The sequence below is a fragment of the Theobroma cacao genome, chromosome 4 (genome assembly GCF_053813885.1).
Source record: "Theobroma cacao isolate CCN51 chromosome 4, ASM5381388v1, whole genome shotgun sequence".
Lineage (NCBI taxonomy): Eukaryota > Viridiplantae > Streptophyta > Magnoliopsida > Malvales > Malvaceae > Theobroma > Theobroma cacao.
Genome location: NC_142642.1, coordinates 3,352,811 through 3,365,477, shown reverse-complemented (window position 1 = coordinate 3,365,477; position 12,667 = coordinate 3,352,811). Strand labels below are relative to the sequence as shown.

The window sequence follows — 12,667 nt, the reverse complement described above, 5'->3', positions numbered from 1 at the left end:
GAAATGTCAGACTAGGGTTATATGTTGACGGTTTTAATCCTTTTGGATTGACTACGAAACCTTATTCTGTTTGGCCAATAATGCTCTGTGTGTACAATTTACTCCCATGGATGCGTATAAAACAACAATATATATTTCTTAATATAATTATTTCGGGGAAGAAAAACCTAAGTTAAAACATAGATGTTTTCTTGAGGCCTTTGATAGATGAGTTGAAAGTATTGTGGATCCAAGGTGTTGTCACGTGTGATGCATATAGGAAACAAAATTCATATGAGGGCAGCATTATTATGGACAATTAATGATTTTCCTACTTACGGTATGTTGTTAGGGTGGAGTACTCATGGACGATTATCGTGTCCCTATTGCATGGAACATTCTAAGTTTTTCATATTGAATCATGGTAGGAAACCTTGTTTTTTTTATTATCATCGGCAATTCTTGTTACCTAATTATCCTTTTAGGAGGTAGAGAGACAAATTTATTAAAAAAAAGAGTTGAGCATGACTTACCATTTCCTCGATTATCAGGTGAGGAAATATTGTCACATTTGAATTCGCTTCTTCATCTCCCATTCGGAACAAAATGTGGTGAGCAGAAGATTTTGGGTTATGGTGTAAGTCATAGTTGGGTGAAGAAGAGTATATTTTGGGATTTGCCTTATTGGCATACGCTTCTTATTCGTCATAATCTAGATGTGATGCATATTGAACGTAATGTATTTGAGAATATATTCAACACAATGATGAATGTTAAGGGAAAGACGAAAGACAACTTAAAGGCACAACAACATTTGAAGGTGTATTACAAGCGGCCAGAATTGGAATTGGTGGAAAATAATAGAAAAATTTTCAAGCCTAAAGCTACGTACACCTTAAATAAGGAGGAAATAAAAAATATTTGTACTTGGGTGAAACAATTGAGATTACCTGATGGCTTTGCGCTAAACATATCTCGGTATGTTAATGAGATTGATTGCAAATTTTATAGGATGAAAAGTCATGATTGTCATGTTTTTTTTGCAAGATTGCTCCTAATTATCTTCTATGATATGGTGCCTCATTCAATTTAGGATGCGATTACTAAGATATCTCACTTTTTAAGGGATTTGTAAGCAACTGAAATATCTGTAGATCATATGGAAGCTTTGCAAGGAAAAATATGCGAAACTATATGCAAACTAGAAAATATCTTTCCTCCTGGTTCTTTGACCCTATGGAGCATTTGTCGATTCATTTACCTTACAAGGCAAAGGTTGGTGGACTCGTCTAGTATCAATGGATGTATCCATTTGAGAGGTACTATAATTGTTATTTGTTTTCAAATAGTTTATTACAAGAGTTTAAGGTACTTTTTAAGTTTGATGAATATTGTGATTTTTAGGTTTTTGCAACATTTGAAGAAGAAAGTAAAAAATCGAGCCTTTGTTGAAGGATCTATATGTGAGGTTTATATTATCGAGAAAATCTCCTTGTTTTGCTCATGGTATTTTGAACCTATTACGCGAACAAGATTAAATCGAGTGCCACGTAATGATGATGGGGGAGACGTGGACTCTCTTGGTCGTCTTTCAATTTTCACTCATCTTGGGCGAGCTTTTGGTCCATTAGATAAATCTCAATTTTTAGATGAGGATGAGTTTTATGCTGCTGAGCTATATGTTTTAATGAATTGTGAAGAGATGCTTCCATATATTAAGTAAGCACCATTCTACCATAAACTCAATTGATTGATCATAAGAATGAACTTAATCCGTAAATTGTGGATATGATGATAGGATATTTGATGAAATGGTGAAGAGAGATGTTGTGCATATATCGAAAGATGAAATGGTGATACAAGATTCGTGAAATGGTTTAAAAATTATGTAAGTTTATGTAAATTAGAAGTGAAGTTTTAATAACATTGAGGCATTAATTATGTAATTATTAATTTTTGATCTTGTATATCATTTTTGTAGGCTGCAAAACATAAGGATGAAATTGACCCACGTATACTTGAAATCTCTCATGGTCTAGGAAGTATGATAAGGTGTTACAAAGGATACTTTGTAAATGGTTTCAAGTTTCACACCTTAGATTACGGCCAAAATCGTAAGATAATGAATAGTGGGGTCTGCATAAAAGGGAGTTTTTACAATGATTATGAGCTTGACTTTTATGGTATTTTAATGGATATAATTGAGTTGGAGTATTTTGCTATCAAAAACAGAGTTGTGCTATTTAAATGTCATTGGTTTGACACTGAAAAGGTATTAATGTAGATCTTTTGCATTGTCTTATTGAAATTAAATACAGCTCAATACTTGCCACTAATGAACCATTTGTTTTAACTGTACAAGCTCACCAAGTTTATTATAGTAGTTATTCATCAACCAAAAGAGATCGACGTGATTGGTAGGCAGTATTTAAAACAAAAGCTAGGAATAGATTTCAAATTCCTAGTAGTGGAGATAGAGAAAATGAAATTGATTTGAATGAAGAAGAATACCAAAAAGATGTGTCTATTTCAATTAATGGTACTCTATTGGAAGAACTTGATAACTTTACAGTTCTAGCAAGTGATGATTATGAAGAGGTTAATCTCTTAATTGAGGATGAAGAAGATGACATGCAAAGAGATGAAGATGAAGAAAATGACATGGAAGGAGATGACAATGAAGATAAAGATGAAGATGAACTTGAAGACGACAACTGCGAAACTTTTAGTGATGATAGTGATAATAATGAAGAACATGAGTTTGTTTATTCTGAAAGTGATTGATGATAGTAGATATATATGATATTGGTTTTATATTTTTTGTTACATAGTTGTTTAACTTTAATTTTATAATATTGAAAGATCTTGACATGTTAAAAAATTATAAATTTTAGTTTATATTTATAAATGTTGAAATTAATACTATATAATTGCATCTTCGAATGTTATGATTGTTGTAAATTGATGATTTTTATACTTTGTTTCAATTTTATTTAAAATAATTTATGTATGAATTTTAACAACAAAATATTACAGGAACAATGGTTAAAGAGAAGCATTCAAAATCGAGACCTAGATCAACAAATGCCTTTGGAAGTATGTCCTTACCTACAAATGCTAGTGTGTTTGTTGATCCATCCATTCAACCACAGATGCAGTAGATCAATAATGATGTGCCCTCTAAGCCACCTTTTTTGTTGGGTGCATCTGCAGAGCAAGTAGAAAATGAGACATCTACTCACGATTCTCGTAGATCCCCATCTATTGATTTAGGTGCAAGTGTAGATGATACATCCTCAAGGTCAAGGGATAGAGGGCCTAGTGTAGGATTACAGACTCCTGTAGATCCATCCGACAGATTGTGTATAACTCCTATTGGGGAGAGGTATGTTATCTTGTATTATAATGAAATTGTTATATTTGTTATAAATTTTAATATATTAAAATTTTCTTTCATATTGTACAAGTACTTTTTTCGAGCAAGGGGTCACAGCTACAATAACAAGGATCATCAAAAATCACTTCCATGGTCCATGGTCGACATGGAGGAAAGTCCCTAATGATATAAAGGAGTTAATGATTCAAAAATTTTAGGTACTATGTTTGTTATTCAATTAAATTACAACTTTTTGTTTTCAATTAATTTGTATCATTTTTTTTAGTTACTATATTATTTTGATGTAGGAAAAATGTGTTTGGTCCACAAATCAAGATGTTTTGGTTTGACGAATATGGGATAAAATTTGTTCCGATCGGTTAAAAGACATGCTTTCAGAAGAAAGGAATAAAGTAATGACAGAAGCCAAAACAAACAACATTAGGGATTGCAAAGGCATGTCAAGGGAATGGATCACAAGTGAAATCTAGGATGCCCTTATCGATACGGTATGGGTTACAGAAGAATGGCAAAACAAATCGAGAAAAACAAGGCAAAATTGTTTAACGCCAAAAGAAGGAAGCATTCCAAAGCACACTGGCAGTTTAGTTCCATTTGTGGTTCATGCAAAAAGGATGGTATGAATTAATCTTACTTCGCATTTATATGTATGGTTTTCTTTCAAATTTAATTTAAATTGTATGTTTAGTAGTTTGACTTTGGTTTCTCCTTACATGTTGTTTATATATATATCGATTATGATTGAGCATATATAGCTGTAAATAAATGCAGGCAATTGAGATGAAACGAGATGTTAGCTTTTTGAAAGTGTTCAACCGCACTCATAAGTGTTTAGGGGATCATGGTGATTTTATAGATAACAAGTCTAAGTCTACGAGTGTACGTACAAAATTGATTAATTTTTACTTTAAAGTTGACGATCTAGTTGAAAAATAATCTTGTTTAATTTTTTATGTAGGAAATGTATAATTCTGTACTATCGCAGAAGTATGGTGACGATTCATCTTCTCAACTAGAATTCAATCCGCATGCTTGGACCGAAGCAATTAGAGGGATGGAGACTACACGCACTCACGTGTATGGGTTTGGTTCTCGAGTGCCTGCTACAACTTTCCTTACTGGAACACACAGCAATGTAGCAACATCTAAGTCTACGTGTGGTCCTATCAACTCAAATGCTACCAGTCCTGCAATTGCATTGGAAGAAAAAGTGAAAAATCTTTCAGAAAACTTGGGTAAGATATGTGAGGAAATACGTGAAGAAATTAAAAATGCAATGGCGGAAAGCATGACTGAATTTATGGCACGTATGGAAACCATGATCATGACTAATACGTTTTCAAAACAAGAAAATGTGGGACCTTCAAGGTAAAATCTTGACAAGTAAGAACACAACATTTCATGATATGATGTCTCTTTTTCACTGCTACACTTGGATCCTTTTTAGTATAGTTGTTTAATAACAAATTTAGCTTTATATTCATAAGTGTTAACTTTTTTAGATATTGTGTGTTTATCAAAATTTTTAATTGTATGAATTTGACTTTGAATTTCGATTTTTAATGTGTATTTATTTTATATATTTTGAAAGTCAACTGTGGACGTCAATTAATAATTTATTATCAAAATTTTAATTGGTAATTTTTTTTGGAAAACATCACTAAAAGGATACGTAATTGAAAACTAGTAAAAGAATTTCCATTAGAAATACATCATCAACGGAAATTCCGTTGGAAAAACATTTTCAATAAAAACGTCCATTGAAAATTTTCAACGAAATTCTCCGTTGGGAATGCTTTTCCAACGAAATTTTCCATCGGTGATGTATTTTCAACGAAAAATTATGTTGAAAATTTTAAACGTTTTTTCCGTTGGAAAAGCGTTTCCAAAGGAAAATTTCGTTAGAAATTCATTTCCGATGGAATTATTTTCAACAGAATTTTTCGTTGGTATTTTTTTTCCAACAAAAAATTCAGTTAAAAATTTTCAACAGAATTTTTTTTCCAACTGAATTCTATTTGACAATATTTTCTAACGGAATTCCAATGAGATAGCCAACAGAAAGCATATTTGTTCCAACAGAATTTTTCGACGAGGCTTTTACCAATGAAGTTTTCAACGGATTTTTTCGTTGCAAATCCGTCGGAAAAAAATATTTCCAATAAAAATTAACTTTTTTTCAATAAAAAATTCTGTCGGAAAAAAGCTGTTTTTTAGTAGTGATGGACCTCCTCATCTCTGGTATTCCACCAAGTGAATTTAAGACCTATAGCCCAAATCTCGGAATTCACATTCATCACAAGTTTCCTGGAAAGCTCTCATCTGATTCTCACTTTTTTCTGCACCACCAAATTTTTCACTAGCAAAAAATAGCTCATTAATTAAAGTCACCTAAACGCAACCAAGGGCATTGCGATTATTCTTTCAAAGTTCCGAGCAAACCCCAACTTAACGGCCTATCAGGAGTATTAAAATGATCATAAAACCCTGTCATCCGCCACAGTTCACCTCTCTTTAAAATTTCAGCATCTATGTGATTTCTAGAAAAGGACTCAACTGTTGGAGAAATTTCTTTCCCCGATAACAAAGCTAACCCACCAGCTCCACCTATTGAATCGATCCACTGTCAAAAAATAATCCAACCCAAAACATAGTCTCAATCGTTCCATCTCTTCACTATGCTTCTTAGTCTCCATTAAAAATAAAACATCCAGATTTAACCTTCCTAAAAATTTAAGGAGCATTTGAATTGTAGAAGGATTCTCAAGTCCTCGACAGTTCCAACTTACTAACCTCATTTATCTAGCCAATGTTGGTCAACGTGACCCTCTTGCACTGTTGTTTCAACAATGGAAATTGCTCCCTTTTCTGCTTCGTTTCCTAGTTTTCATTGTTCTAGTTTTCAACCTCGTAATCTTTCGTTTTCTATCACTCGGTCATCTTTCAGCACAAACCCGAATAGAATCTGTCTACACTTCTACATTTATTAACTCAACACCATTAAGAACAGACAGCAGCGGGCTCCTCTGTAAATTCGGCTTCACCTTCTTCCCTTTGTCGCTAGTTTCCTCAACTTGTACATCGTCAACTTGGACGTCAGACTCAACTGATGTCAGAACATTTATTAAGTTTACTGCATCTTGTGTATCATTGGCCACATCCAAGCTACGCACACCAAATTCCCCCACCATACCCACGTCATTAGGACTTACCTCCAACGCTTCCTACATATCATGCCCCACTTTCATATATACTGCAGACTTTCCCACGGCATTATTGCTTGTATCCCCCACAGAGCTTTGACTATCTGAGAGAATCTCATTTAAAGTTTTGTTGGTAAGTCTGCAATCCATACTTTTTCCCATATTTTCCCCAAACTTAACACCATCCTTCATATTTCTATCCCTTCGATCCCCCTCCTTCTTATCGTTGGTTCCATTAATGATCACTTTTGAGGATTTCTTTCGTAACGGTGCCACTAAAAAAGACCCCTATTGCTTGGTAACCTCTCTACTTGTCTTCATCAATGCAAGGAACTCTACAGTCTTTATCGTTGTGCCCCATCGTGCCATAGCAATAACAAAATCTAGGTAGACGTTCGTATTGGATTTGATCATTGCCACCTGCTAGCATTGTATCCCGTCTCAATGGCTTTTTAAGGTCTAATAAAACCTTAATTCTCAAATAATGATCCCTCAAATCCTCCCCCTCTCCATCCACTTGTACATACGTGCACACCATGTCATCAATGGCTTTAGTTGTTTCCCCATTCATTAATTTTAAAGGAACCCCCATGACCTGGATCTAAAATTGTTCTGTAGTAAAATCAACCTCTTCCGGGTCCATGTTACTTTCATCAAAATCTTTCAGCACTAGTAAGCTTTTGTGGAAACACCACGGTTTACCTTTTCTCACCTTTCCATAATCATTTTTCACCGTGAAAGTAAATAGGAATCTATTGTCTCCTACTTTGGTCATTGATAATTGGCCGCTCAACCTCCACAAAACTCCCAACGTTTTGACCATGGCCTCTTTATTTTCATTCTTAGACTCCCAAAGTGATCCCAACAAACAGAACTCATTTTTGGTCCGAGAGGATCCTACCCCTGTATTCGCAAGGTACATGATTCCGCGCCTGACAACTTGAAGTTTTCCACTTCAATTGTAGATCCTCCATTGTGTACACAACGTAAGGACTTTAAGACTTAAACCAGTAACAATCCCAATACCAAGTAGCCAAAATAAGAAAATAATTTTGGCGGCTACCTTGAGACTCAAGGCAAACCTCTCCCAAACCCTAGTTTAGAGAGGACCGATGGACAATCCATAACTAATATTAATGAAGTTTTTTTTTCTTTTAATTAATTTTAATTTTTAATATTAAGTATAGAGTATTATGATATGATAAATGAATTTTTAAAAGTAATTATAAATAATATGTATAAAGATAATTATTTTTTTAATTCAAACTTTCAATATGTTTTTTAATAATATATATTTTCAAATAAAAAACATGTATTTTTATGTTAATTTATTAATTAAAAATTAAGAAACATTTAATATGGTGAAATCAAAAGTGTGAATCTGATTTTTTTTTTAATATAATCTTTTACCTATAATCTAAATCTTAAAATTAACCATAAAAAGTAATTTTTATATTTTAACTAAAATAAATAAATAAAAGACATAATATTTACAAAAGTCTCTAAACTATTTAAAAAAATTCAACTAAGTTTTTATTTTTTTATTATGTTCAAACAAATATTTTGATTTTTATTTTTAATCAAATAAATTTTTATGAATAAAGATTGACTTAGTCAAAATGTAAAAATAGTACTAACGTGACATGTTAACATTTCAAAATGCAACGTGACATGTTAACATGTCATAATAAATGATAACATGATCATGTATATTTTTTATACTTTACAAAATTACTATTGATATCAATGTCAATTAATCAACTATTAATTATAAGAATTTATTTGATTAACTTGATTTAATATAATAAAAAAATAATTTTACCTGAATAATTTTAAATTTTTTTTGAATATCACACTTAAAAAATCTGAAGTAATTAAACTATAAAACTCGAAAACATATCACTTCTTTTTGCACCTGTATTATATTTATTGTATCGATCTATATTATTTTTGGTTAATTCTGTTACATATCTATATTATTTCGTTAATACCATAACGTATCAATCTGTATTTATATGCATAAAATCATAAGCTTTTTGCCCATCTCGAGTAAATCGTGTCCCACTTTAAAGTTAATAGAATAGAGTTTCTTAGGTAGAAGATTGGGAACAAAAGCAATTCTCTTCTACTACCACCACAAGCAACTCCTTTGCCAAGGTCCAAAGCCTAGCTGCCAAACCATTCTCCAAGCACAGTTTACAAATCCATAAGCATAATAATAGATACATGGTCTCTCAATGTCAATGAAAGAACATTACAATTGATTTTGCACGACCGTGGGATTCCACATAAACATCTCAAGTTCAAAATTCTCAAGTAGCCTTCGTTCTAAATCTCATATGAAAAGGTTTTACTTAGTAGTTCTTGCATGAAAACAAACTTCGCCCTGCTATTTGCCGATAGGCCACTGACATATGCAGCGCAGCCTAGGAAAGACAGCACTCTTTGCAAACAAGATAACCTGTAGCATGACATTGAGCTGCAGGAACCACCCGGCTAGCCTAATTGTTTCTCAAGTGCACAAAAATAATACAGAAAATCTAGAGCCAGCACAATCAAATGAAGATATTAGAATTTTGAAACCTGCTCTATCATTCGAACCTAGGTGGGTGGAAATTCGAACCAGAAGTGAAGATGATAAATTAGGATTAACGAACCAGGATAATGCATCAACTTAAAACGTTCATCGAAACAAAACCATTCCCTACATTAAACAATTCTAGATCAAAAGCATAACGAAGTCTCATCAAAACCTAATAATAATCACATCATAAGGCACAGCCACTACCATTCCCATTCAAGAACATTTGAAACGCTTCCAATCATAGCCATCAGTCTCCCTTTTTCCTAAAAGAGCATCCCTCTGTGAGTCTAGCTCTACCACCAGTAGGCTGGCACAAAACCGTCTGGCAGTTACCACACACCACAACAGTTTGAGAGTGGCTAAATACAGTGGTTCTGCAAATTATAAAGCAGAAAATTGAGAATGAAACCCCATATATACTTCAAAACAAAATCTAAACATCAAAACAGAAATCAGATAATATGAACTTACATGTTGAAGCAGCCTTGACATTTCACATCCTTCACAAAGATCAAAAGAACAAGTTAATCCAGCATATACAAATACACACAGATCAAAAGGTCAAAGCTTTTCACAGTACATCAAATTTTTGTTAAGGAAAATTTCTCAGACATCCTAAAAGGCAACAAATTTATTCAAACAATCAACCAGGAAGAGCAAATATGATATGACAAGAAAGAAAGCCAAAAATTACCATGAAGAAAGAATTGGGGGACTGAACGAGACGCTTGAGCTTGTGCTTCTTCTTCTCAAGCTCTGCCGGAGGATTCAACAAATCAATGTCGTTTTGGAGAACCTAACATCACATTGTAACACCCCAAAACTCAGGTTCCATTAAAAACAATATAAAACTACCCCAGAAGGGAAACCCAAACTAGAAAATTAATAGAAAAATCATAAACCGCCAACAAGGCCAAAAAACCAAACAAGTGTTTCCATCCCACCTAGCTAAGTTCAAGTTCAAAGCAAACAACAGCAAGAAGTGAAACATAAAAAGTCATAGAATTTTCTATTTCTCCTTAAAGCTTCCAAGCAACCAAAAAAGTAGTAAAGGAATTGGAAATCAGCAACATGAAACCATGAAAGAGCGAGCACTAATCAAAGGCAAGAATAGGATGACGAGAAAAGAGGGACAAAAAACACATAAAGAAAAACTTGGGACAGACCATTTTCGGAGGCTGCTAGTGCTGGATGCCTTACGAGAAACCTTGAGACCCACCGATGCGGAAGCAGTGTTTCTCAGCAGAGCCGATGAGCAGAAACCATGCGAATGCGGCGTTTATATATGAAGCGGAAACTGGTTGCCCTTCACCTTTCTAGTTTCTACTTCTCTTTATTTTCTTAAGGCGGTGTGCGGGCGGACACTATAAACCCACTTAGGCCCAGCCTTTGAAGCCCAGACCAAACTTCTGTTCTTTTGTTTTTGCCCAGAAACAAAGGCACAAACATTGTTCCAAACTTCTGACCTTCTGATTACACTTTTAAGGTGACGAGGCAAGTAGAGAAAATAAATATTGTACTTACAATATATTTAGCTACATTTCCTTTGTAGGGGTTGGGTTTTTGAGCCTCACAATGAATGTAAGCCCAGGCCTGATGTAGATAATCATACTGCTGAGTATAATAAGTTTAAGCCCAAGACTTTAGAAAGTTTGAGTTTTCACTTTTTGGTGCCTTAACGCTTCAGGATTTTGATGACATTTGCCATTTGATACTTGATCACTTCATGATTTGCCCTTTCGGACCTTACCACTTGATGATTTTAGTCATGTTTATGATTTTGGTGGTGTTTGCTGTTTGATGCCTTTCCACTGCCCTTCATGACTTGTTGTCTGGTGCCTTATTATTGTTTTTAATGACATTTATTGTTTAGTACCTTGTCACTTCATGATTTACTAAGTTTCACTTTGCATAAAAATTGATTTTAGTACCATTTATGATTTTGGTTGTGTTTGCTGTTTCGACCCTTACTTTGCCGTCTTGTGCCTTACCACTAATTAAATGGTTCTAGTGACGTTTGTCTTTTGGTGCCTTACCGCTTCAATACTTTTATCACCTCATGATTTACCATTTGATAGCTTACCACTTGATGATTTTAGTAATGTTTATAATTTTGGTGGAGTTTGCCGTTTGAAACCTTACCACGTCATGGTTTACCATTTGGTACCTTACCACGTCATGGTTTACCATTTGGTACCTTACCACTTATTAATTTTAATGACATTTGGTGTTCAGTGCCTTACCACTTCATGATTTACTAAATTTCATTTTCCACAAAAATCATTATACTTTCATATGGTTGAAAGTAATTAAAACGCATCATCGTTGAGTTATAAGGGCAGCCCTAACGATGATGGGGCTACTAAGGAGAACCCGGGGAGATAAATATAGGAGGAGTTTTGAAGAATGAGCTGGCTGAGACTAATTTTTCTAAATCTATAGGAATGCATGATGCAAAGTTTGCTAACTTAGTGCAGTACATGAAGCTTTTACAATCTTTGAATAATCTAAATGGCAGGAGTCTTTACTCTTTGATAATTGAGAGTGATTCTATAAATGCAGTTAAGTGGGTTAGTGAACCGAGCAATACGCTTTGGAAATATAGAAAATGAATACTTAGAATTGAGTCTCTCAAAAAGAAAGATAAAAGATTGGAAGATTATACACACATTGCGTAATGCAAATGGTGTTGCAGATCAACTGGTCAAAAATGGGGTTTTAAGGGAGAACGATCTTCTAAATATTTGTCCATAAGGTTGGTGTTTAATTTTTCAAATTTTGCTCTGCATGGAGGTTGTTGTAGCTGGTTTTCCTTGCTGTTTTAAGAAGTATATGTCACCTGGTTCGGTTATCTGGTATGGAGCGATGGAATAGAGTCTACCATATGTTGTGATTTTTCCAGCGGCAAAGGTATGTTCTTTGACCGTCGCAGACTCAGATGCTTATGGCGAACAGGAGGGCAGTTTTGATGGAGAGATGTTAGCTTCCAGTATATAATCAGATAGTTCGGAGGTTGTGTATGGTTTCCACTTTTGGATTGTTGTGAGGTTGTGTTCCAGAATTAATGTTTTTGTACGAGTTCCAGAATTAATGTTTTTGTACGAGGTTGTGCTACCCTTCTAGTGACTTATGTAATAACCACAGGCCTCAATATTGTAATGGGGTTAAACCCTATTTTTGCTTTTAAAGCTAATTTTCCAAAAAAAAAAAAAAAACCCTTCTCTCTTATTCTGAGAGAAGTCGCCCAGTGTCTTCCATTTGTCTTTGCTGTTTTTCCCCTCTTGGGCAAGCAAGGAATGAACCCTCTTCTTTTCCCTCTACAAATATGAAACTTTCATCCAAAGGCTTCTTGTGGGGAACATAGCAGTTCAGCTCAACATCAAACATCTCATCTATCATGCTCCTACTTGCCAAAACTCAACTTATCCCACTGAATGAAATGAGAAACAAACCTTAGCAGCAGTGTGATAGAAATCATCAGTAAGTAGTAACCACTAGCATGTG

At 34.1% G+C, this 12,667-nt stretch overlaps 1 protein-coding gene across 1 annotated transcript; it reads right to left on the bottom strand.

The window, feature by feature from the left end:
- Positions 1–9,195: 9,195 nt before the first annotated feature.
- On the bottom strand, positions 9,196–10,477 carry LOC18601152 (small ribosomal subunit protein eS27y). Its single transcript, XM_007031994.3, has 4 exons — positions 10,330–10,477; positions 9,858–9,959; positions 9,635–9,663; positions 9,196–9,537 (listed from the first exon to the last, which is right to left on the bottom strand). The coding sequence occupies exons 1-4, from the start codon at positions 10,330–10,332 to the stop codon at positions 9,411–9,413; spliced, it is 261 nt and encodes an 86-aa protein (XP_007032056.1). The 5' UTR covers positions 10,333–10,477; the 3' UTR covers positions 9,196–9,410.
- Positions 10,478–12,667: the final 2,190 nt, after the last annotated feature.